The 26561-nt window shown below is 44.7% G+C and overlaps 1 protein-coding gene across 3 annotated transcripts in view; it reads right to left on the bottom strand.

Annotated features, from left to right (window-relative positions):
- LOC143933914 (U4/U6 small nuclear ribonucleoprotein Prp31-like) overlaps positions 1-26561 on the bottom strand; it is a 232544-nt gene that overhangs the window by 7613 nt on the left and 198370 nt on the right. For 2 of the 3 annotated variants that reach the window (XM_077457063.1, XM_077457066.1), the window contains exons 8-10: positions 9977-10134; positions 6660-6749; positions 2105-2232 (exon numbers count right to left, since the gene is read on the bottom strand). In XM_077457063.1, coding sequence (XP_077313189.1) covers positions 2105-2232; positions 6660-6749; positions 9977-10134 — 376 coding nt within the window. Of the gene's footprint in view, positions 1-2100; positions 2233-6659; positions 6750-9976; positions 10135-26561 lie in introns of those variants that run through there. The other variant, XM_077457067.1, reaches the window with a different exon arrangement.

Raw genomic sequence — 26561 nt, 5'->3', positions numbered from 1 at the left:
CATCTGGCGCCGGAAGATTCTTTCTCCGGGTCCCCGATGGCACGGGAAAGCCCGGAGAAGCAGGCGAATGCCGTCGCCTGTAAGAACGATCAAGCAGCAGAACTGCTGCTATGATCGTTCTTATGGTGCACAGAATCAGAAAACAAGGATATCTGAATGATGCCTGTGGCTGCTGGCGTCATTCAGATATTCCCACTGAAAATCCAGGACGTCATATGACGGCCTTGGGCAGGAAGTGGTTAAACTCTTCCTCCATAGGATAAAGTGTTGAAAACTTTTTTGGAGGAAAAACCTGTTTATCTGGGTGCTTCCACTCAGAATACATAAGATTTTTTAGCAATGAATGGCTAGGAAAAGCATGAATAGCTTGGGGAGGCTTCAGCAAATCCAAACAAGAAGTGGGCTCATCAACTGACTCCACTACTGGCAGCAAAAATGTGGAGTGGACCAATTCAGTGAGTTTGTACCATCAGATCTTTCAGATTGTGAACCTGATCCTTCTGTATTACACTCTTCAGAAGAGGAGTCATCAGCTTCTATCTGGTTCCCTGAGAGAAATTCATCTCTCCCCCCTGTTCTTCAGTTTGAGGGTCCTGGGTAATGGAAGGGGACCTGTCGTGCTTAGTCCCACTCTGGGATACGATTAAAGCATCAATCTTTTGTTCCTATCCTAAAATGGTTGAGGAAAAAACCTCTTCAGTAAAATATACAGGGGCTGCAGTGTTAAGAGCAGCTGCAACACCCAACGGCCCTGATGGCTCATTCTGACCAGCCATTTCACTCTCAGGGGAAGATGCCACCTTTCTGAGATGTTCTAGGCTTTTTTTTTTGCGGCTGTAGAAGTCTTTCTATAGCCCTTTTTTTTAGGCGTTTTTACCCCCCTTCCGAACATAGCCCGATGCACAAAGTAGAGGTACTACCAGAAGGAACGCATCCACTGCTTGAGCAATAGTGCAGCCCTGCTGCTGCTATTAATGCTCAGCCTGATGCAATAGTAAATGTGTCAATAGGAAAATGGCTGTGTCACCAAACCTATTTCATACCCTTCTTTGCTCATGTCCCTCCATCAGATTGCAGCAGCAAAAATTAAGCTTTAAAAAAAACAAACATATTCTCCAGGCTGGATGTTGGAGGATGCCAACACCACGCTAAGCCCTGCCCCCCCCCCCCCCTTTGCATTCGCCCCCTCTTTTTTCCTGCAGCCTCTGATCCTATGGGATCGTTGTGTCAGGCAAGAATGGTGAAGGAGACCTGGAAACCGCCATAGAGTAGGAGTGGCATGCAGATCTTTTTTTTTTTTTGCTCACCTCGTGAAGAGGGGGAGAGTACAGCCCAGGTGGGGGGGGGGGGGGTGTCTGGTGAAGACAAAACCCCCCACTAACTTACCAGAGGTCTGTCTGCTAGCTGGAGAAAAAGAAGCCTGCTGCTGTGGACACAGCGTGATCTCTCGAGGAAGCATGAGAAGGTATGTGCTCCATACAGTCCCCAGTGGTGACACTTAGGCATGACAACATTTACTAAATAAAAGGAGACATTTCATAAGACCTTTTTAAATTTTCTTAGAAAACTCCACTTGCCTTTCCCACCGCAGGGGTTTTGTGGTAAAAACCAACAGACCCAATGTTCACCCTTCATGGTGGGTTCCATTAATAAACCTTCATAAACCAGGGACCCTCGGGGGAACCAGCAATCCTGGACCTGTAATAGCACCCCGCCAGTAAAACTTTATGGCCTTAATACCAAGAGTACTGGATCCCGGGGTCCAGCTCTCTAAAAAGAGAAGCGTCACATTAAAAACCTTGTTTTTTGGACACGAAGCCCGGGTACCATTCAATTTGGCGTAAAATACACTTTGAATGGATCCAGCTGCATAGCTAGCCCCAGCAAGGATTGTTCCAGTGGAGCACAGCACAGCACATCTTTACTCGTGACCGACACTGGCGAAAAAACTGAGGCACTCCCAGTAGTGGGAGGGGTTATAAAGGGAGTGGACTTCTTGTCTTAGGGTGTGCCAGTGTCCAACTGAAGGTGGCCTATAACCCACATAGTAACTACTATGGATCTGTGTTCTGTGAAGTACGATAAGAAAGAACATCATCCTTACCTGCGGCCGCCACGTTTCTTCCTTTGTCCATCAAGTGGGGCTGGCAGGGGTTTCACTTGCTTAACAGGGGGAGGTTCTTGCCACTTGTCAAACTTTCTTTCAATCTCCTCTTTTAAGTCATAACCCACCTAGAATGTAGAAAAAGCACATTAATCTCTAGGCACTCAAGAGCTAGCAAATATCAAATTGTAGGCATTAAACTTCAGGTCTACCTCCGCTCCTGCACGCTCCTTAAAGGCCAGAGCAATTTTTACATTTTATATATGAGTGTATTGCCTTAATGGGATTTTTTATTTTTTAGAAGTACATCGCAGTCTAGAGTTAATGCTTAGATGTTATTCTCCCCCTCCAGGGTGGACACTGGCAAATAGCAAACCTTGACACAGCAAGCTCCCTCTCACTGCCAAACAATCACAAGGTTAAAATGGCACGCTCTGGATGTAGCTATATACATACAAGTATAAAAATATGGGGATGGAGGGGGAGGTGGATAAAAAGAAAGACAGGACAGGGTTGGGCAAAAAAGGGAGGGATGGGAGAACTTGGTGGTAATTATAAATATATCACTTCAAGCCCAAGCATTAGTTCATGTGAGGATAATAAGGGTGCTGAGTATATAAAAAGGCAGCCAGTCCATAAAAGCTGGAAGGAGCTCTGGAACAAGACAAGAAAGACCGCCTGACCCCATTCCCTGAAGAGAGAACACAACAATGTGAAGCATCACGGATCATTCCTCCGCCATTGCAAAACAATCTGCACTTGGAGGGCACCGTCCTTCTCTTTCTTGTCCCTCTCACTGCCAGCAGTGCTTCAGGTAGGTCAGAACATTACTGGAGTGAACCAAAACATGGCAAATTGTGTAATGAAATGAAAAAAAATGTACTACATGTGAGCTATCGCCACTAGCATTATAGCAAGAGCAATAATTCTAACACTAGACCTCCTCTAGCCTATTTAGATTTTTAGGTAATGAAGCTTGGTGCCATTCTGTGAGTGGGTATTTACTCGGTGCAACAACATTTTTTATATATTATCAAAAAAGGGCTTATTTATTGTGTTTTTTTGCATTAAAATGCATTTAGGAGTATATTTTGTCCAAATAAATTGCAACGACCTTCATTTTATTATCTAGGGCAACCCTCAAATTTTGCACTAAAATGAGGGCTTGGGATTGAATGGGAGCGGCTCTCCCAGTGATCACTCAGAGGAAGAGAGTCGGCCGGATCACCAGAGCATGGAGGAACATCGCTCTAACAGCTTTCATTTAAACTGCTGTGTGTTAACCACACTCGCTATAACATACAGCCCCGCCTCCTGGCCTGGATACTTTGATAGATAGAACACCTGTCCAATCCTGGATTGTGTGACATATCAAAGTCCCCTGGTCAGGAGGCGGGGCTGTATGTGATGGTGAGCACGGGGAACACATGGCAATTGAAATGAAAGCTGTTAGAGCAATGTTCTTCTGCGCTTTGATGATCCAGCCGCCAATCCTCTTCCTTTCCTCTCTTCCCCTGCACAGGTAGGCTGCATTGGACACAAGTGAAGCAGCATGGATGGACACAGGTGAAGCAGCATTGATGGACACGTAGCCTGCATTGTTGAGTACAGGTGAGGCTCCACTGATAAAGTTGTTGCTTTTACTTTTATAACCTAATTCTGCATAAAACATAAGTGTCATTTTATGAGATAATTTATGTTGGGCGTTTTTAGAGGTGGAATTAGGGGCAAGTAACCCTTGAGGCCTTGCTAGTAGCTCAGGACTTTGAGCCCTGCTCTAGGGTCTCTGCTAAAAAAATATACATAATGTTTAGAGGTTTGAGTAATTTTCTAGCTAAAAAAAAAATATGATTTTTCCATGTAGGCGAGAAATGCCAGAATTGGCCTGGGCTGAAAGTGGTTAAGGTATCCCCTTTTTACCCTCAGTAGCTTTTCTGTGGCAATTTTTTTTTTCTTCTTCTTCAGGTAGAGATTTTTTTGATAAAGTCACCAAAGCCATATATCAAAGATTCCAGAGAGCCCATGTACATTGCCAACTTGTCAACCAAAATAAAGTACATCGCCACAAATATAACACACTTAGTAGAACAGGATAATTATATTCTTTTACCTCACATGCACTGCCCCTATAAGACAAACATACAAAAGAGTTTTCATGTCAATTGCCTCTCCATCACCCTGCAGGGTAGTTTCCTGATGGTATTCATTTTACCCACACTATCCCGCTGGTGTTTCACATTAACAATCTGTCTATGAACAGGTCTACTGGGGCCAAGCCCAGCACCAACATCCTTACACCTTTTTCAAAACCTAGGCTGGATTCACACCTATGCATTTTTAGCGATTTTTGCATTTTGCAGATTTGCACTACAGTCCATATAATATGGTTTCCTATGGAACACAATCTGTAGTGCAAATCTGCAAAATGCAAAAACGCTAAAAATGCATAGGTGTGAATCCAGCCTTATGCGGGATACCTCTATGTGCATGGACCATTTTTTCATACTAAAGCACAGTACCCATGTGATATATCCACATCTGCTGCATTGGAACCGTTTGGGAGATCCAATGTAGTAGAACGAGTATGTGGGCCTGAAACAGAGCTCTGCCAGCTGCCTCCCTAAGGAAATTATCCTGCACCACCTCCTCCAAAATTCCTAAAAGGCATGGCTTAGGGTTTAAAGCTAGATCAGTGGAAAAAGCCCTATTACCGTATATACTCGAGTATAAGCCGAGATTTTCAGCCTCTTTTTTGAGGCTGAAAGTGCCCCCCTCGGCTTATACTCGAGTCATCGCCGTCTGACTGCTCGATCAGCGTATCGAGCAGACAGACGGCGGACATACTACAATTCGAAAGCCGCGCCTCCGCCTGTGATAGGCGGAACACTGAATTTCCCAGCAGCCTGTGTTCCGCCTATCACGGACATCGTCTCATCCTCGTCCGTAGTACGAGGATGAGACGATGTCCGTGATAGGCGGAACACAGGCTGCTGGGAAATTCAGTGTTCCGCCTATCACAGGCGGAGGCGCGGCTTTTGAATTTTAGAATGGCCGCCGAGGCGCCGACGAAGAGCGGCGATCCTGGCAAGGCACGGGACGGAGGCAAGGCAAGGCATGGGACGGGACGGGACGGAGGCAAGGCACGACACGGGACGGAGGCAAGGAGGCAAGGCACGGCACGGGACGGAGGCAAGGAGGCAAGGCACGGCACGGGACGGAGGCAAGGCACGGCACGGCACGGGACGGAGGCTCGGGACACAGGTAGGCTGGACACACACACACACACACACACACACACACAGGGATGGATGGATGGAGACACACACACACAGGGATGGATGGATGGAGACACACACACACAGGGATGGATGGATGGATGGAGACACACACACACACAGGGATGGATGGATGGATGGAGACACACACACACAGGGATGGATGGATGGATGGAGACACACACACACAGGGATGGATGGATGGATGGACACACACACACACAGGGATGGATGGATGGATGGACACACACACACACACAGGGATGGATGGATGGATGGACACACACACACACAGGGATGGATGGATGGATGGACACACACACACACAGGGATGGATGGATGGATGGATGGACACACACACACACAGGGATGGATGGATGGATGGACACACACACACACACAGGGATGGATGGATGGATGGACACACACACACACAGGGATGGACGGACACACAGGGATGGACGGACACACACACAGGGATGGACAGGCATGTCTCACCCTCGGCTTATACACGAGTCAATAAGTTTGCCAGTTTTTTTGGGGGTAAATTGGGGGCCTCGGCTTATATTCGGGTCGGCCTATACTCGAGTATATACGGTAATTGTTCTCAATACTGACTCCAAGTTGCAGTGTACTCAGTAAAATGCCAAATAGCCAAATTTTGTGTATAAGCCTGTACATAGGATATTGCCCGTTAAAAAAAAAAAAAAGTTGTGCTTCCAGTCCTTCAGCTAATGTTCTGGCCCTACAAAAGTGCATCATAATGAATAACATGGAGTCCTTAATCTCCTCTTCACAGCATGTATCCGAAGCCACAGTCTCCACTATGTGTTGCAGCTGAGAGGCTAAGTAGTAGAGCCATGGGTTGTGAAAGTGTCCAGGCTTGGAACAATTAACTATCACATTCACATGTAAATTAACTCCTTCCCATCCGCCTCAGCATCCCTTGAACTGCGCCATCATGGGGGGGGGGTTGGCGGGAAGGTCTACCTATTCATTGCCTATTATTGCCACAGTGGTCATATGATTGGGAGCCTGTCCTAATGGTTCCTGATTATTAGTACAGAAGGAACAAGTCTTCGACACTTCAGTTTCTGTGCTGGGAGTGCGCAGCGAGTGCACTTTCAGCACAGAAATCTATGTTGACTATAGAGGCATATGTGAAGAGTGTGGGCATTTAAGTCTAACCTCTATGTCGCCGCATAGGCGGCAAAAGTTTAGGAAGGACTTACGATATATTCCCTTGAAAAGTATAAGCTACACAAACATTAAAATCTGACCTTTCCCTCTGAACTCTCATGGAAACTGTCTACACGAGCAGCCAAGGTGCATTTGGCAGCTACTAATCGAGCTGCTTTCCGATGCAAGTCCTGAAAAAAAAAAAAAAAAAAAAAAAAATACATATAATATAATATTACACACGCATCTCATAAAATTAGAATATCACAAAAAAGTTGATTTCAGTAATTCAATTCAAAAAATGAAACTCATTTTATATAGATGCATTAAAAAAAAGTGATTTCAATAGGGCTGCAACCAACGATTATTTTCATAATCGATTAATTGGCCGATTATCGTTTCGGTTAATTAATTGGTTAATAACCTTAGAAATGTGCTATATAATTTAGTCAATATGTAAAGTTTTAAAACAAAAGGCAATTTATTCTTAAATATCTCTATATGTAGTGGTAAAATATAAATAACTATATGGTTAGGGAGCAAAATATCGAATCCACCCTGAACAGACACGAGATATACTGTATATATTAGAGGGGATATATACTATATATAGTATTGAAGAGATACAGTACTGTATATACTATTAGAGGATATATACTATTAGCAGAGATATACTGTATATACTATTAGAGGAGAGATATACTGTATATACTATTAAAAGATACAGTGTATACCATTAGAGGAGAGATATACTGTATATATTAGAGGAGAGATATACTATTAAATGGTCAATCTGGTAAACAGACTCATTAACTTTAACCCCATTTTGTTACTGGCCGATTAATCGATTATGAAAATAGTAATAGATTAATTTCATACGCGATTAATCGATTAGTTGTTTCAGCCCTATATTTCAAGCATTTATCTCTTCATTTTTATTACTACAGCTTACAGCTGGTGACCCAAAATTCTGTTTCTCAGAAAATTTGATTACAGAAGACCAATAAAAAAAAAAAAAAAAAAAAAAAAAAAAGAAGGTTGGCTTACTAAAAAGGAAGACCATGTACATTATAGTATGCAGTCAATACTTGGTAGGGGGTCTCCTTTTCCATGAATTACTGCCTCAATGCAGCGTGGCATGGGGGCGATCAACCCATGGCACTGCTGAGACGTTATGGAAGCCCAGGTTTCTTTGATAGTGGTTTCAGCTCATATGCATTGTTGGGTCTGGTGTCTCATCTTCTTGACAATACCCCACACGGGTATGGGGTTTAGGTCAGGTAAGTTTGCTGGCCACCCCGTTGGTCTAAGAAGGAAGGGCAGTGTAAGCGAGAGAGAGCCGGCCGGCTCGTTACTATAGACACGCTTGTATGCAGCTGAAATTGTGAGTTTGCATTTTTTGTTTTATTGCGTTCAAATAAAAGTTTTATATGGAGTTACACTATGGGAGCCCGTTTTATCTCATTAAATGATTGTGGTGGAACGGGAGACGCTCTGTGAAGGGGATACACGAGTTGGAGATATCAGCAGTGTCTTTTAAAGGGACCGGATTGATGATTTTGTTTGCAAGCATGTATGATCTCCCTAAAAAGAGATCTTGTCAGCTGGTAAGCCTCACTGAATCTGGTGGTGGAGGAATTCCTTTCTCTGGGTGCACTTGCTACATACTTGGAGGGTGTTTTGTACAGAGTCACCTTAATGGACTGAAGCCTCATCTTCTTGTCTCTCCCCTTTTTTTGGACTGTTCACTCTTTTAATTAGTTTAGGTCTTTATTTGTATTACTTGTGGCTATATCAATTTTCTTTTTGCACACAGGATAAATTATGTTATGATGTTAATGGTATCATATTGCACTATATGAGTTCTAGCGCAGCTTTCTTTTTGAATTATTGTATATTGTGTGTATCTCACATTAAGTTGCAGCAAGAATTTATAATTTAATTTCCTGTTTCACTGGTATAGGATTTTTTTTAGCATTTTTTGGACAGCGCTGTTTTCTCCGATTTTTTTTTAAGTTTGCTGGCCAATCAAGCACAGTGATACCGTAATAATTAAACTAGGGATTGGTACTTTTGGCAGTGTGGGCAGGTGGCCAAGTCCTGGTAGAAAATTTAATTAGCATCGCCATGAAGCTAGTTAGCAGAGGGAAGTATGAAGTGCTCTAGAATTTTCTGATAGAGGATTGCACTGACTTCGGACTTGCTAAAATGGAGAAGACCAACACCAGCAGAAGACATGGCTCCCCAAAACATCACTGAACCTCATGCAACTTACAGTTATATAGTTAGTAAGGTTGAATAAAGACACCAGTCCATCTAGTTCAACCTGAGTGTCTACAATTGTCCCTATCTCTGTACGTTGCACTCTCACATCAGTCCCTTACCGTCAAGGAGCCCGCAATCCAAGGTCCCCATTCATATACTAGTGTCAATTTTGGACAGAAGCCAATTAACCTACCTGCATGTCTTTGGAGTGTGGGAGGAAACCGGAGTACCCGGAGGAAACCCACACAGGCACAGGGAGAACATGCAAACTCCAGGCAGGTAGTGTCGTGGTTGGGATGTGAACCAGTGACCCTTTTAGTGGTAGGCGAGAGTGCTAACCACTACACCACTGTGCCACCAACTTGGATTATGTGCGTCTCCACTCTTCCTCAGACTCCACAGTCTGATGATTTGGGGAGTCATGTCATCTGCTTGTGTTGGTTCACTGTGTTTTATAACGTCCAAAATCAGCACAGCCCTCTACCAGGAAATTCTAGAGCACTTAATGTTTCCCTCTGCTGACCAGCTTTATGGAGATGCAGACTTCGTTTTCCAGCAGAACTTAAAGCCTGCCCACAGTGCCAAAAGTAACAATACCGGGTTTAATGATCATGGTATCACCGTGCTCGACTGGCCAGCAAACTCATCTCAAATAACCGCCATAGAGAATCTGTGGGGTATTGTCAAGAGGATGATGATTAAGATGAGACACCAGACTCAGCAATGCAGATATGGGCCTCGATAATGCCTCAGCAGTGCCACAGGCTAATTGTCTCCATGCCAGGTCGCATTGATGCAGTAATTAATGCAAAAGGAGCCCCGACCAAGTATGGAGTGCATACTACACTATAAATGGACATACTTTTCAGTAAGCCAACATTTATGTATTAAAAAGATTCTTTATTGGTCTTGCTTAATATTGTATTTTTATGAGATACTACATTTTGGGCTTTTTCCTAGCTGTAAGCCATAATCAAAAATAAAAGAAAGAAATGTTTGAAAATATATCACTCTGTGTAACGCATGTATATAAAATAAGAGTTTCACTTTTTGAATTGAATTACAATTCATGCTGGCATTGACCAAGAGAGTGACATTTCATTTAGATTGAGCAGCAGGCAGGAGATTGTTAGCGTACAGTAGCTGTACTTACTGATGGTAAAGACTGGACAATTTCACTGTGATAAATGTAACCGGTATGAGGTAAAACAGAGGTGCTGGAGAAACCGGATAATGTTTTCCTCTGAGCTCCCAGGAGCATGACATTACATGCAGGCATCTTTGAGAGATTTGTAAGACCACCAGCTATACCTAAACAAACAAAAAAAATAAGTTGCCAATGTTTTTACTGAACAGAAGGGGAACACATTACTTTTAGGCTATAAACAGATTTTGCAATAATAGTAAGAAAAATGTGTAGCCAGCAGTGTCCAGTGCTCCATATCTGCTGGGTGCACAAGATAACCAAAAGGTGTTCAACTGCAATTTTTTTTTTATTTTATTTTTTTAGGTAATAAAAAAAAAAAAAAAAAAAGAATTGGAGAAAAAACAAAAAACAAAATTCAAGTGAGACTTACCGGTAACTTGTCTTTCAGAACAGTACCTGAAAGATAGTGACACCTCCCACCGGACCACAGGAAACACCTTCCTCCTTCAGCTCTTTAATGGAAGGCACCTCCCTATCACACATCAGTTGTCACACAAACAGGCATTTAAAGTGATCACCTAAATTGGGCTACACCCCTCCCCCCCTCCCCCACCCCCCAAAGAAAAAAAAAAAAAAAAAACACACCTGTTTCAGGTAGCACCACATGCAAAAAAAGGAACATTTCAACTGACACCTGGCACGTTTGAAAACATTGCATGGATTTTAAAAAAATAATGCGATAGAAAATTTATATAAATATATACTTTTTCCTATCACATGCTTTTTTTAAATCCATGCAATGTTTTCAAATATGTCAGTTGAAATGTTTTCCCTTTTTTGCATGTGGTGCTACCTGAAACAGGTGTTTTTCTTGGGTCTAGCCCAATTTAGGTGATCACTTTAAATGGTTGTTTTTGTGAGCACCATCGATGTTGTGAACAAGCAAGCTATATGCTTGTGAAATTTGTCAACTGCAATCCCTGTATTTGTCTGGCAAACCTTTTACCATAAAGAATATATTCAAGCAAGAGTTTGTATTTCCAGTGTGCGACTGTTATCTATTGAGGACGGTGGTGAGCCAAGGTCTGCACCTGGTGTCCACCTAGAAGCGGTGTGGATTTGTTCAGAGGTTTTAGATAGAGAAGCAATCGGAATTTCCCTGTTGGCTTTCCAACCAAGAAAAATGAGAATAAAAACCCTGTTGCTGCTCTTCTGGTGGCACTTGGATCACTACACCCTGCTACAGCATCAGTTCCCTTAATGAGGACTTCATGGTCAGGGCTTTTATTGGATCCTTTGGGGTATTCGTCACAAGAAATCTTCTTGGGGGGATTCCATAAAAACTAACAGCTCTGCTCGTCACTGGCTCCTCCGGACCGATTTCATCACTAGACACGTGACTTTTCACGTGTCTAGTGATGAAACTGGTCAGAAGGAGCCAGTGACGAGCAGTGCTGTGTGTGCTCTGTTGGTGTGTGAGCGGATCCCAGCTGTTAGCTGTATGCAACTGACCTTACCATATGCAATTCATTCTGCTGGAAAGTGAGAGTGAAAGTTTATCGGGAATATTCTATATACTACCTGCGCAATGGTCTCTCTTGTTTTATACTGCGGAAGTTCTTTGAAAGCCAGTCCATGCTAAAGAGCATCCAAACAACTGATTTCTTCAGTGTTCATGTTAAAGAGCAGCTGAATATATGAGCAAGGCATTTCTATCATTGGGTTTACTCAATGAAACCGGTCTAAACTCAATCACTAAAAGACATTACATTTCTTCACAGCGGTATGCTGTTCTATTGAGATATTTGTGCACTGTGGTTCAGCACATTATTACATCTAATTTTTCTTTCTTTGTGTTTAATAATTTATCATCACATCGATATTTAGTTTTAGGATTTTGCCATGGTGAAGGAAGGATGTTAGGTTATTTATAATAGGCGCCATTTGCTTATTTTGCACAGGATTCACTGATTAACCATTAGGAGATTACACCGTGTTATATTGGGAGGTTAATATTGGTGCATTACACATTCTGGATTTAATGTTATGCCTGACCAGTGCGGAAGGACATTTTTCAGCCTTCCGCTCACCCACAGGGTCGAGTCGTTGGGATTTTTCGGCTTGCGCAGGAGGATGAAAAAAGGATTCCACCTTTGACTTTAGCTTGTGCGGACCAATTCTTCCTCCGCCCCTGGGACTTGTTGTCCTGCTCCTGAGCCCTTTGAGGCTTAAAAAAAGCACTTTGCGGATGGTTTCTTCTTCACCATGAAGCCCTTTTCCCTATCGGCAGTACTGTCTAGAATGGTATCTAGATCAGGGCCAAAGAGAAGGTCAACCGAAAAAGGAATCCCACAGAGTTTATTCTTTGATGCCACATCACCTGGCCAAATCTTCAGCCATAATGCTCTTCTTGCCAAATTTGTTAAGGCTGCCGATCTAACTGACATTTTAATTGCTTCAGCAGAAGCATCCGCTATATAGGCTACTGCAGAGGACAAGGTAGAAAAGGAATTTAAAATATCCTGTTTGAGTGAATCCGCTACTATATGAGCTTCAAGCTAGTTAACCCAATACTCAAGGTTCCTGGCTATGCATGTCGTGGTCATAGCTGGCTTTAAGTTGCTCATGACCGATTGCCAAGATCTCAAGCAAGAGATCCATACACTAATCCATTGGATTCCATTAGGACCCCCATGTCTTTAACCACTTCAGCCCCGGACCAATTGTCAGCCTAAGGACCAGAGGTCTTTTTACACTTTGGCACTGCGCTGCTTTAACTGGTAATTGCGCGGTCATGCAATGTTGTACCCAAACTAAATTTGCGTCCCTTTCTTCCCACAAATAGAGCTTTCTTTTGATGGTATTTGATTGCCTCTGCGATTTTTATTTTTTGCGATATAAATGGAAAAAGACCGAAAATTTCGAGAAAAAAAAGATATTTTCTACTTTTTGTTATAAGAAAAATCGAATAAACTCAATTTTAGTCATACATTTAGGGCAAAAGGTATTCAGCCACATGTCTTTAGTAAAAAAAAAAAAATGTCAATAAGTGTATATATATTGGTTTGCGCAAAAGTTATAGCGTCTACAACCTAGAGTACATTTTGTGGAAGATACACAGCTTTTAATTTATGACTGCCTATCTCATTTCTTGAGGTGCTAAAAATGGCAGGGCAGCACAACCCCCCCCCCCCCAAATGACCCCATTTTGGAAAGTATGCACCCCAAGGAAATTGCTGAGGGGCATGTTGAGCCCATTGAATACTCTTTTTTTTTGTCCCAAGTGATTGAATAATGAAACAAAAAAAATAAAAAAAAAAGTTTACTAAAAGTTGTCACTAAATTATATATTGCTCACACATGCCATAGTTATATGTGGAATTGCACCCCAAAATATATTCTGCTCCTTCTCCTGAGTACGGGGATACCACATATGTGGGACTTTTTGGGAGTCTAGCCGCGTACGGCACCCCGAAATCCAATCACTGCCTTCAGGATTTCTAAGGGCGCAAATTTTTGATTTCACTCCTCACTACCCATCACAGTTTCGAAGGCCATAAAATGCCAAAATAGCACAAACCCCCCCCCCCCCCCCCCCCAATGACCCCATTTTGGAAAGTAGACACCCCAAGCCATTTACTGAGAGGCATGTTGAGTCCATGAAATATTTTATATTTTGCCACAAGTTGCAGGAATATTACAATTTTTTTTTTTTTGCACAAAGTTGTCACTAAATGATATATTGCTCACACATTCTGTGGGCATAAGTGAAATTACACCCCAAAATAAATTCTGCTGCTTCTCCCGAGTACGGGGATACCACATGTGGGGGACTTTTTGGGAGCCTAGCCACGTACAGGACCCCGAAAACCAAGCACTGCCTTCCGGATTTAAATATAAAACGCTACCAAAAAAAACTGTTAGCGATCGCAGGGATCAGGCCTGAATCTGCGAAAGCTGCAGTTTTGTGTTTAGTGTTTTGTAAGTGACAGTGATCCATCGATACTGCACTTGGGTGGGCTGGGCGGAGTGGCAAAACGCAGGTGCAAGCAGGTATCTGGGCTGATCCCGCTAATGCGTTTTTTTGGAACCCTAAACTGCTGGGGACGCTAGTATAGATCTGATCAGATATTGATCTGTTCAGATTCTATACCACTACGGGTGGTTTATGCTTTGCGTGTGGGTGTTAGCGGTACTGGCACTAACCTAGCGCTGCCTGGGGCGACGCAGACCCTGACCATAAAATCTAATTGATATCACCCACCGGGTGATCAGGGGGTTAAACCTTTATTGGGTAATAAATGGTGGGTGCCCTGATGCTATAAAAAGCAAACTAACCAGAGTCACCCGTAACACTTCTACAGTGATCACTGGTGAAAGGGTTAACTAGGGGCAATCAGGGGGTTAAAATCTTTATTAGGTAGTATATGGGGGTCCCTGACGCTATATAAAAACCTGACGGGGAACCTAAATAACTGGCTAACCAGCGTCACCAGTGACACTTATACGGTGATCGCTGGTGAAAGGGTTAACTAGGGACAATCAGGGGGTTAAAACCATTATTGGGTAGTATATGGGGGTACCTAGCGCTATAAAAACCTGGCGGTGAACCTAAAAAAAATAACTAGCTACCTAACGGCACCAGTGACACTAATGCAGCGATCAGAAAAACGATTGCTTAGTGACACTGGCAAAAGGGTTAACTCTAGGGGCAATCAGGGGGTTAGACCTTTATTGGGGGGGGGGGGGCGTAGGGGGCTACCCTGGACCTAACACTAACTGCCCTGACAGTTTTTACTGTCACAACTGACACTAAATGCAGTGATCAATAAATGATCACTGCAATCAGTGACACTGACTGGGAGGGGGGGCAGGGGGGATCGGGGGGCGATCGGGGGGGTTTGTGTGCCTGTGTGTGCCTACATGTCAGTGTAGTGTTTGGTGCACTTACTTTCACTGTTCTCCTCGCAGTCCGGTCAAAAAGACCGCCCGAGGAGAATGACATCACTTCCTCCCTGCCTGTGTTTACTATACACAGCGGGGGAAGCTTCTCATTCGCCAGGAGCGATCGAGAGGGGATGGCCAGAAACCAACGGCCATCCCCTCATCCCGGATGGCTCCTGAAGCGAAACGGACCACCGCATCCAGCGGGAGGGGTCCGGTCGGACCCACCACCCGCTGGAAGGCGAGCACGTACATATACGCGCTTGTGCCTGTCGGTGCCATTGCACCGACGTACATTGCCATGCGGCGGCCCTTAAGTGGTTAAAGACCATGTCGGTGGATCTAGAGACCCGGGAGAAGGCAGCATCTAACCTAACCTGAGGACCTTGTTCCATACCACAGAGGGGTCTTCCCCAAGTGGAAAGCATCTCTTGTGGGCTTGAGGAAAATGGGTTCTCTCTGGTTCCTGCCATTCTTTTATGGAGTCCGAAATGATAGAATGAACCAGAAATGTCCTAACTTTAGGCTCCCTTAGATCCGCGTACATACGGTCGTGCAGATTCAATTGCTTTTTTTTCTTCACTTAGGCCAAGGGTAACACGTATGGCTCAAAGAAGCCTATCAATATCTTCCAGGGATAGCTTAAACTTGGAGTGGGCCACTTCAGCCCCTTCACCCCACTCCTCTCTCTCGAATCGTCAATGGAAGGTGTGGGGGATGGTTTTTCCCTGGTAGAAGGACCTTCAGACAGTCTCTAACACCGGGACAGGAAGTGAACGATTGGATGGCTGACAAGCAGACGGACAAACGAATGAAATATGGAATGTCTGAATCATGGCGTATTTTCTTCTTTACTGAGGCAAATGGAAGCAGATTCCTCTTTGACTAAAGCAATTTACTGCATAGGGCTTTTTTTCCCCAATTTTCTCCCATCTTGGCTTTGCATGAGGGGCATCTCTTTCCCTGGGTCAGAGCTTTTGGCATGAGAGAGAAAAGAAAAAGGGGAAAAAAAAAGGGGGGGGGGAACAAAGAACCCTTAGTGAGACCCAGTCTACGCTTACAGACCACCCAACAAGGTGCACTAGGGGAGAAAACAGCCTCCTGTGCCCAAACAGGCCCACCCCCAAGGAGAAAGAAAAAGACCGGAAAACCCAGGTAAAGGAAATGGGCAGACTTAATCCACTGCCCCCCTACCTGGGCCTTGCTGGTGCCTGTGCTTGTCCCCACCGCTGCAGACGCCGTACCCTCCACTCATGGCTTCACTTTCGGACTCCCATAGTGCCACTGCACAGGAAGTGGAAATGGGCACCAGCTTCTGCCCTGCCTCCTCCCCTGGAAATGATGTTGGGTGCTGACCCTCAGTATCACTTCCGGCATGGCCGAGAATTCCTCTTGACCAACGCATAATGCCCCAGGACGCTGGAGGTGGTCATTGGATCTTCTGCGGCTGTCCCCAAGCACCTAGGGGGCAAGAGTAGCCCAAACCTACCACTGCCAAAGCCCTGGTTTGATGGGAGGGCTGAAGGTCAAAAAAAGGAGGACTTTTTTTTTTTTTTAGGAGACCTTGTCCCTCAGGAGCACCTAAGAGATGCTGGTTCTCCTCCAAAAGATGTCCCCTTCGGGCCGGAGGAAACAAAAATGGGGGTGTGGTAGGGAGGTAAATGATCTGGAGGAATGTGGCGTTTCCTGTGGTCCGGTGGGAGGAGTCACTAGCTCTCAGTTGCGGTCCTGAAAGACGGCTTGGAAAAAGTTTGAGAATAATAATGTAGAAAACAGAAAAGGGGTGTGCTTAATTAAAAAGAAATGGCAATATAATATATATATATATATATATATATATATATATATATATATATATATATATATATATATATTAGTCCAGCGAAAGATTCTATGTGAATCAAATCAAATGTTCACCTGTTCGAATGTTATTTATTCATAAAAAATAAACGGGTTCAGGAATATACTATATTAGGGCAAATAGATGGAGCTAAAGCTTGTAGGAAAAAATAGGATTTTTGGGTCTCATCAACTTCATAACCCAAGTCCCTCTCCCATTTAGCTATAAATGGGATATGTCCTTGGCCTTCTATTTCCGATAAACAGTCATATAGCTGTGAGACACAATGTTTAACTGCTCTTTTCTTTGTACATAATTTTTCCATTGCTGTTAACCTTTTTTCATTTCCTATTGGTTTTGGGATGGAATTAACGAAGTGCTGAATCTGGAGGTATTCCCAGTCCTTCAATATTTGCCAATTGTGCTTCGTCATTAAATCTTGTTTTGACATTAACTTCCCCTCCCTTATGATGTCTTAATTGTAAATCCCTCATTCGATTCCCTAGTGATGTGTCGTGCCCTGGTGTGAAAAAACTCGTTCCCTCCAGAGGGATTAATGGTGAATTATATTGCCATTTGTTTTTGCGCTGTGTTGTGTCCCATTTTTTTAGTGCCGTTAAAGTGATTTCGTGCGTCCTACTACTAATTGCTCTAAATTTTGGTGGAATCCATATGTTTTTTTTTTTTTTTTAATTGTGACCCGGTCAATATCTCCTCCATTTTTGCCCATTTCTTTTTTGTGTTTTGATTTGTCCATTCAACCAATCTCGTAAAAATAATTGCTAAATAATATCTGTGAATGTCTGGTAGTGCCATTCCTCCCCTATTTTTTTTCCTAGTTAATAAATTAAATTTTATCCTGGGTTTTTTATTTTGCCAAATAAATTTTGAAAATAATGTTCTTAATATATTAAAAAAACCTATTGGGATATTTATTGGAAGCATTTGCATTTTGTATATAAATTTTGGTAATACCACCATCTTCAGCACATTGATTCTTCCCATCCAAGATATTTTTCCTTTATTCATCTTCGTTAATACCGATTTGACTTTGTTTATCAACGGGACATAATTAGCTTGATATAACCCCCGGATTGTTTTTGTTATTTTGATCCCTAAATATGTTATTTCTTTTTTTTCCCCATGTGAAAGGGAATTTATGCTGTATCTTTTCTTCCTCATGCAGATCTAATCCGATATTCAGGATAACTGTTTTAATTGGGTTTATTTTGAAATTAGAAAGGGCCCCGTAGTCTCTGATCTCCTTCATCATACCTGATAGAGATGTTTGGGGGTTGATCAAGTATAGGAGTATGTCGTCCGCGTATGCCGCCACTTTATGTTCTTCCCCCCCATTCTTATACCTTCTATGACTGGGTTGTTACAAATTTTTGCCAATAAGGGTTCCAGAGCTAACACGTATAGCAATGGCGAGAGGGGACACCCCTGTCTTGTACCATTCTGCATATCGAACGCGGACGACATACTCCCATTTACCCCCACTCTGGCTGATGGATATGTATTATAGATTGTTTACCCATTTTAGCATTTTTGGGCCAAGTCCCATTGACTGTAATGTTTCCATTATAAAGCTCCAATCGACTCGGTCAAAAGCTTTTTCTGCGTCGATCGAGACCAAAATCATTGGAGGATTGGTTTCCTTATCCTTCCCCATTAATAACAGCGTTTGCAAACTGTTATCGCGGCCCTCCCTCCCTGGTACAAATCCTGCTTGATCTTCGTTGATCAATTCTGGGAGTAGGTTTTTTATCCTCGTTGCCAACACTTTTGCGTACAATTTAATATCCGTATTCAAAAGTGCGATTGGACGGTAATTAGAGCAACTCGAAGGATCTTTACCCGGTTTTGGAATTAGTATGATATTAGCTAGGAGTGATTCTTTCCTCGGGAGCTCCTCCTCTGCCAGTTTGTTCCAGAGTTTACATAACTGTGGGACCAACAGCTGTTTGAATTTTTTATAATACCTGATGGTAAAACCATCTGGTCCTGGGCTTTTCCCGTTGGGCATGTCCTTTATTGCATACTCAATTTCCTCTGGAGTGATTGGGGCCTCTAGGCTATTAGACATTTCGGGGGTTATCTTTGGTAGATCTACTTCCCTCAGGTATTCTTGTATTTTAATTTTCCTGGTCTCCTTCTGACTTTCAGTCTCCTTGTTCCTGATTGAGTATAGGGCGCTATAATATGTTTTAAACGCGTTTGCTATTTCTGATGTTCTGTATTTTATTTCACCATTCGAGTTTTTGATTTTTTCTATATAATTAATAGCTTTTTTATCCCTTACTATTCTGGCCAATTGTTTCCCCGGTTTATTACCCCACATGTATCTTTCTTTAGCTACGTGTTTATAGGTTTTTCTTACTTCTTGCTCCAATCTATTGTTTAGTTGCATACGTTTATGTATTATTTCTTTATATGTGTTTTTATCGAGTTGACCCTTATGTTTTTGTTCTAATAAGTGAAGTTCTTTTTTTAAATCGTTTAGCTTCTTTTCACTCTCTTTTTTTACCCAGGATCCTATGGATATTAATTTCCCCCTGATTAGGGCTTTGTGGGCCTCCCAGAGTGTAGCCCTTGGGATCTCCTCTGAGTCATTGGCTAGGAAATATTGTTCAATTTCATATTTGATAGTGTTTTCTGTTTCCACATCTTCCAGAAGGGACTCATTTAGTCTCCATAACCCTTTACTATATTCTCTTCCTAGATCTTTTAATTTTATTATTACAGGTGCGTGATCCGAGAGGGTTATAGATCCTATTTTAACTTCCAATATATTTTCTAGTAGTTCGTGGTCTACAAATATATAGTCCAATCTAACATACATATCGTGTACTGTGGAATAGTATGTGTAATCCTTTTTCCTTAAATTAAGTATTCGCCAGGTGTCCATTAATTGATGCTGCAGCATCTTCTTTTTCAGGGTTCTATGTTGTTTGATTTCGTGTACCATGCCCAGTGAAGTGCTATCTATATACGGATCCATGGCGAAGTTTAGATCTCCTCCCAAGATTATATGGCCCTGTTTGCATGTTTCTAAAACATTCAGCATTTTGTTTAAATATTTCTTTGGGCCTTTATTGGGACAGTATATATTTACTAATGTGTATCTAACTCTTTCTATTAGTCCTTTTACAAATAAGTACCTCCCCTGTGGATCCGTTTTTATTTCTTCTACTTTCCAATTGACTTTTTTAGAGATCCGAAAAAATAGGATTTTTGTACTCACCATAAAAATCCTTTTATCTTTCGTTCATTGACGGACACAGCTCCAGTAATCTTGACCGTAGGGTTATTACGCCACCTTCAGGAGAGGACTAGGCAGAACATGTAATATATTGAAGAAGAAAAAACCCCAGAACTTTACAGTTCCACCCAGGGGGCGGTCCCTCTAGTAATAAACCCCCCCCCCCCCCCCCCCAGCCTGCTTCCTGCAGCTCAGTAAGTCAACAAGTAGTATAACTTAAATCAATAGGAGGGGAGGGTGCTGAGTCTGTCAATGAACTTCAGAGTAAAGGATTTTACGGTGAGTACAAAAATCCTATTTTGTCTTTCGTTCACTGACGGACATAGCTCCAGTAATCTTGACCATAGGGACGTCCCCAGTGTCATAACAAGGGGTGGGAACAGCAACATAACTTCACCCAAAACCAGCGGGGCTAGGGGAGTCACCATCTCACTAACCGCATAAGAACTTGCGGTCAACAAATGCAACAGCGCATTGATACTCAAAAATAACGTTTTTCTTAAAACAGAAGAAAGAAAGAATGCAGATCTGCAACATTACACAGCCGCCTGCAAAACTTTGCGTCCAAAGCAGGCATCAGACAATGCGATTACATCCACTTTGTAGAATTTTGTAAAAGTGTGAACGGACGATCAAGTGGATACCTTACACACTTGAGCGACTGACGATTGATGTCGGAAAGTCCAAGAGGTTCCAATTGCCCTGGTGGAATGGGCCGTGACAAAGGGGGGGTACCAGCTACCGAAACGAAAAGAGTCCAACTTCTGAAAAGGAGACGTGGCAGACAAAATTTACCCTTAGAGTCCGGACCGCGTCCAGGGAACGAAGGGCCACCTCTTTAGGATGTGTCGGTTTAGGACACAGAGATGGTAACACAATGTCTTCATTGATGTGAAAAGCCAAAACCACCTTCAGCAGAAAAGAAGGTTGCGCACGCAACACCACCTTATCCTTGTGGATAACCAGATAGGGCGACTTGCAAGACAAGGCCACCAGTTCGGAAACCCTCCTGGCCAATGTAATGGCAACTAGGAAGACCACTGAGAAAGAGTCAACAAGGGAATTTCCCTGATGTTCTCAAATGGTGGTTTCTGAAGCGCGAATAGGACCAGCTTCAGATCCCACGGGGGCAAGGGTGGACGCACTGGAGGGACTACATGCCAGACCCCTTGTATAAAGTGCTCACAAGAGAGTGAGATGCCAGGGGTCATTGGGAAAAAACAGCCAAGGCTGATACTTGTCCCTTAATGGTGCTTAAGCCCAATTTCTGGTCTTCTACTGGCTGTAGGAACAGCAGGATCCTGGAAACGGAATAGGTGTGCAGACGCCACCCCATCTCCTCGCACATGGAAATGTAGGCCTTCCAGGTACGATGGTATATCTTCAGAGAAGAAGATTTTCGTGATCTTCTTCATAGTTGAAATCACAGAGTCTGACAGGCCCCGGTTCCTTAGCACCTGGCTGTCAACAGCCATGTCGTTAAAACCAGCGATGGTAAAGCAGGATGGAGAATCTGACCTTGAGACAGGTGGTCTTCTCGCATCGGTAGTCGCCAGGGAGTGTCCACAACCATGCATACTAGGTCGGCGTACCAGGGACGCCGAGGCCAATCTGGGGCAATCAGTATCACTGGAATCCCCTCGGCCTCCACTCTGCGGAACAGATGTGGTAACAGTTTTAGCGGAGGAAGAGCGTAGATCAGTCGGTACTGACCCCATGGAGCCAACCACGCATCTGACGCATCCGCCCAAGGATCTCTTGTCCTGGATACTTATATCGGCATCTTCTGATTGAGACGGGAGGCCAGGAGATCCACGTCTGGTGTGCTCCAACGCAGGCACAGCAGCTTGAACACCTCCAGATGCAACGTCCATTCTCCTGGCATCTGACGACTTGTGGTTGAACTGTATGGACTTGTGTATTTTTTCAACTTATGCAACTATGTGACTTAGGCTGCCTGCCAGTTTTCTACTCCCAGGATGCAAATGTCCGACAGGGCCGGTACATGTCGCTCTGCCCACTGAAGGATGTGAGCGACCTCCCGTGCTGCAGCCGAGCTTCTTGTTCCTCCTTGATGGCTGACATATGCCACCGCCATGGCGTTGTCTGACTGGATCCTGATCGGACGGCCTCTTAGTCTTATCGACCATGTGGAGAGGCATAGCCTGATCGCTCGGAGCTTGAGCATATTGATAGGCAACTTTGATCCCTCCCCCCGACCAGAGGCCCTGGGTCGACTGTACTCCCAGGACTCCACCCCAGCCAGTTAGGCTGGTGTCCGTTGTGATCACTGTCCAACGTAGAGGTTGGAACGACTTCCCGGACCGAAGTGCCGGGGATCTCAGCCACCAGAGCAGGGAGTCACTGACTGACTGGCACACCCGAATCTGCCGATCCAGGGATAACAGAGATTTGTCCCATTTTGTCAATATCTCCTTCTGCAAGACTCCTGTGAAACTGGGCGTACGGTACCACATTGAACGAGGCCACTATGAGGCCCAGGACTGGCATGCAGAAGCACAGGACGACCACCTGCAGTTCATCAACAGCTTCATTGCGGCTCCGAGAGTCTGCAGTTTCTCTGAAGGGAGAAAAACACTCTCGCTTCCACGGAGTCCAGCAGTTAGCCTAGGTACTCCAGGCGCCAAATCGGTAAAGGGAAACAGACTTTGAGGTTCAACAGCCACCCAAATTCCTGCAGGGGTTGCATGGTGATCGCCACATTCTCCTTTAATACTGAGGCGGAAGCTGCGCTCAGGAGGAGATAGTCTAGGTAAACGATTGCGATCCCGCGTTGTCGCAACACCGCCAAAATGGGAGCCAATACCTTGGTAAAGACTCGTGGTGCTGATGCCAAGCCAAAAAGGGGGAGCCACAAACTGGTAGTGGGCTTCCCCTACTGCAAATCACAGAAACCTCTGATGCCTGAGGCATATGGGTATGTGCAGGTACGCATCCTGGATGTCCAAAAGATGTCAGGGAGTCCCCCTTGGAGTGCAGCGACAACTGAGCGAACTGATTCCATTCTGAACCTCTGTATTTTTACAAAGCAATTGAGGGCTTTCAGGTCCACAATTGAATGTACCCCTTCTTTTTAGGGACAACAAATTGGAGTAGAACCCCTGAAACCTTTCAGATTCCAGAACAGGCACCATCACCCCACGGCTTAGCAGGTCCCTTACTGCCCCAAACAGGGCCTCCCGGCGAGCTGGGAGTAAGGGTATGCTGGAGGAGAAGAATCTGTTTGGTGGCCAAGAGAGAAACAACTATCTTGTAGCCAGATTAAATCAGTTTGCAGACCCATTGGTTGGACAGCAAAGAGGCCTTCATGCGGTAGCACATTTGTTCGCAGGCTTGCGGGTCCAGGGATGCTTTTGTCCCTCAGAGGTCATCCTGTCAGACTGGGAGCGTTTAGCTGAAGTCCTGGAAGGATGAAAAAGCCTCTTTTGAGCAGAAAATTAGGGCCCTTGCCTGCGGCGTGGATCCTTCCCACCTGTGACATTCTTAATGATGTCATCCAACAAGGCTACAAAGAGCCGCTCACCAAGGAAGGGTAGATCCATCAAGGCCGCTCACCAAGGAAGGGTAGATCCATCAAGGCTTTTTTTTTTGTTTTTTGTTTTTTTGTTTAGAGGCCTGGTCTGCTGACCAGCATTTTAGCCAAATCAGGCACTGCAGCACTGACACTGGCCCTGGAGAGCAAAGGAAGCGTATTCAGGGCCACGTCACAAACGTACATAAGGCGTGCACTAAATGGTTTGCTAGTTCCACACACACAGGAGTAGACTTCTGCTTCTCCAAATCGCAGTGAAAAAGTTTTGCCCATTCAGTAAGTGTCTGCGACACTAGTGCTGTCGCCAGTACTGGTCGTATTGCTGACCCCACAACCGTAAACAAGGAACGGGCCACTGCCTCGGCCTTCCTGCCGGTAGGGTCCTTAAAATGCAGAAGTCCCCTCTGCCGGATCGTGGTTACTTTGTTTAACCTGGATACTGGGGGGTCCACCGGAGGAGCCAACCATTTTTTTTAAAGAAGGCTCTCCTCAAAGGGGTCCCGCATCGCCATTCTTTTAGGGACCCAGAAGGTCTGTTGCAGGCTTCCCCATTCCTTGTATATGAACTTATCAAAATAAGTCAGATACGGAAACACCTTAGGTGTACGGGCTGGCTTATGAGACCCAAAAGGGACCTCTACTTCAGCAGAGGAACCTGCTGTATCCTGAATTTTCAGGGTATGACGCACAGCTGTGATAAGTGCTCCAAGTAGTGCTTACTCCTGCACGGACGGGGAATCCTCCTAACTGTCCTGGTCAGCGTCATCTGAAACAGAGCACAGGCCTCTAGTCTCAGCGGGGCCCGAGTCTGCGTTAGAGCTCTCCCCGGAGGACAGGGGGGGGGGGGGGGGGGGCAGGGGCCGCTTTTTACCACCTTTGCGCCCGCACACCCCCTCCACCCTGGAAACAAATGTTTCAAGGACCGCCAACAAAGCATCCAACGGCACTGCATTGTTTACAGACGAGCCGGATGCAGTTGCATGGAGTTCTGGGGAAAAAAACACCAGTTTCTGAAGCCATGCTGACCCAACCTGTCTGTTACCCTTGGGGACTTAGGACAGGTGCACAATCCCACCCTCCTAGCTGCAGCAGACTGAGGGGCCCTCACTGCAGGACTCACCACCCCGACCGAGTGCTGCACCATTTAGTTACAGGCGCCAGTTCCCAGGTGTCCTGTGCAAAAGAAAAGTGCCGTTCTGAGCAACAGGGACCAGCGCTGAGGATTAAAACCGCACTGAGCTACAACAAAATGGCCACCTCCCACCCTGTATAAGGGAAAAATCACAAGGAAAATGACCGCTGAACTTGAGAAAAATGGCCCCCCGACCATGCTTTCCACTGAGGCACACAGAAAAACGGCCAACAAACAACTGTACACAGTGAATGAACAGAGATAATGGCGGCAGAACAGCGCTATGGCGATCAGCACATGCAGAACTCCAGACACCCAGTGGAGAGACCACAGACACCAAGGGACACAGACACCCAACGCAGCCCCCAAGCTAAGGTCAGACCCCCCCCCCTGGTTCAGGTACACACTGCTCAGCAGCCCATCATACAGAATCCCTCACATAGGGGGAGGGAAAATGGGGACAGGGAGAGAAGAGAGGGACCCCCTAATCGACCCGCCAGGTGCTCAATCCTGCCGAGGCAGGAAGAGCTATACTTGCCATCCAGACGAGCTGGGGACATCCCGTCACAGACCCACTCCCAAGCAGTACCGGCCGCCCCTGGAGCCGGAGGGGCATGTCGTGGCTGATCCAGAGCATAGCTAGGGTCTGCACACGCTCGATGGCCAGGCTGGGGAGATTGCAAGGATCTAGATTATTCAGCCTGTCACCCAGCCGGCTGTTGAAAGCAGATCACAGATATTAAAATCTTGCGCAAAAGGCAAAAATTTAAAAAAAAAAAAAACCACAATCAATCAAAAAAAATAAAATCACAGGACCGATGGTCCCGCAGGGAGTCTAGGTCCTTCTTTCACTAGGCAGAATAAAACAGCAACAAGAAGCAGGCTGAGGGGTTATTACCAGAGGGACCACCCCCTGATCGGAACTGTAAATTTCTGTTTTTTTCACATGTATTACATGTTCTGCCTAGTCCTCTTCTGAAGGTGGCGTAAAACCTATGGTCAATATTACTGGAGCTGTGTCCATCAATGAACGAAAGAGAAAAGAATAATTTTGACTTGTCTGTAAATTCCATATCTTGGAGTACAGTAGTGGACACAGACTGAGTATTCATAGAAACCTGGGCAAAAAGCTCATACCTTCAGGTGTTTGGACACTGGAAAAGCTTTTGAGGACACACCCTTGCCTTCCATATTAAAAATAATTAGCAATCGCTTTAGTGTTCTGGGGAGTAGGACACAAAGATGGAAGAACTAGACCTTTTACAAAAAGTATTTTTTGCATACACAACAGGGCCGGTGAGATGACACTTACAAAATCCACAGTATGTCAGGGGTCAGCAACCTACAGCACCTGGCCCACCAGCGCTAGATGTCTGGCCCGTCTGTGCCTGTGATCAATTCATGGGCACCCGGCCCGCTGTCATTTTCACCTCTCTCCTCTTCATTGTGGACAGCGACTGGTATCACAGGGCTGGACTGGGATGGGAACTGCTGGAGTTAACCTTTTACTTTAACCCTTTCATGACCAAGGGTAAAACAAACCTTAATGCCTCAACTCAGGTTTTGCCATTTTCACATGTGTTAAACTGTACATATTGTGGTAGTGTGGTACCCCACCAGCAGAAGAAGAATGCAGGGTTCTCAACCAGGCAGGTTGAGGGGCTCCAGGAAAGTTCTTTGTGAGGAAACTGGCTTTTCAGTTTTCTCATTGTTTTCAAGAATCCAGTTTGGGACATGGAGCCCGGAGATTCCATAGTGTTATGGGTGGGACGGAATCTCCAATCCTGGGACCGGGTTTTGGGAACAGCCAGAAGTCTGGCTGGATGATTGCACAGGTGGGTCCTGGGCTTATAACAG

This window comes from Lithobates pipiens, unplaced genomic scaffold (genome assembly GCF_037356315.1).
Source record: "Lithobates pipiens isolate NorthernLeopardFrog02 unplaced genomic scaffold, aLitPip1_a1.2 Scaffold_27, whole genome shotgun sequence".
NCBI classification, from domain to species: domain Eukaryota; kingdom Metazoa; phylum Chordata; class Amphibia; order Anura; family Ranidae; genus Lithobates; species Lithobates pipiens.
The sequence above is the reverse complement of the archived record's forward strand: the minus strand, read 5'-3'. Positions and strand labels throughout refer to the sequence as shown.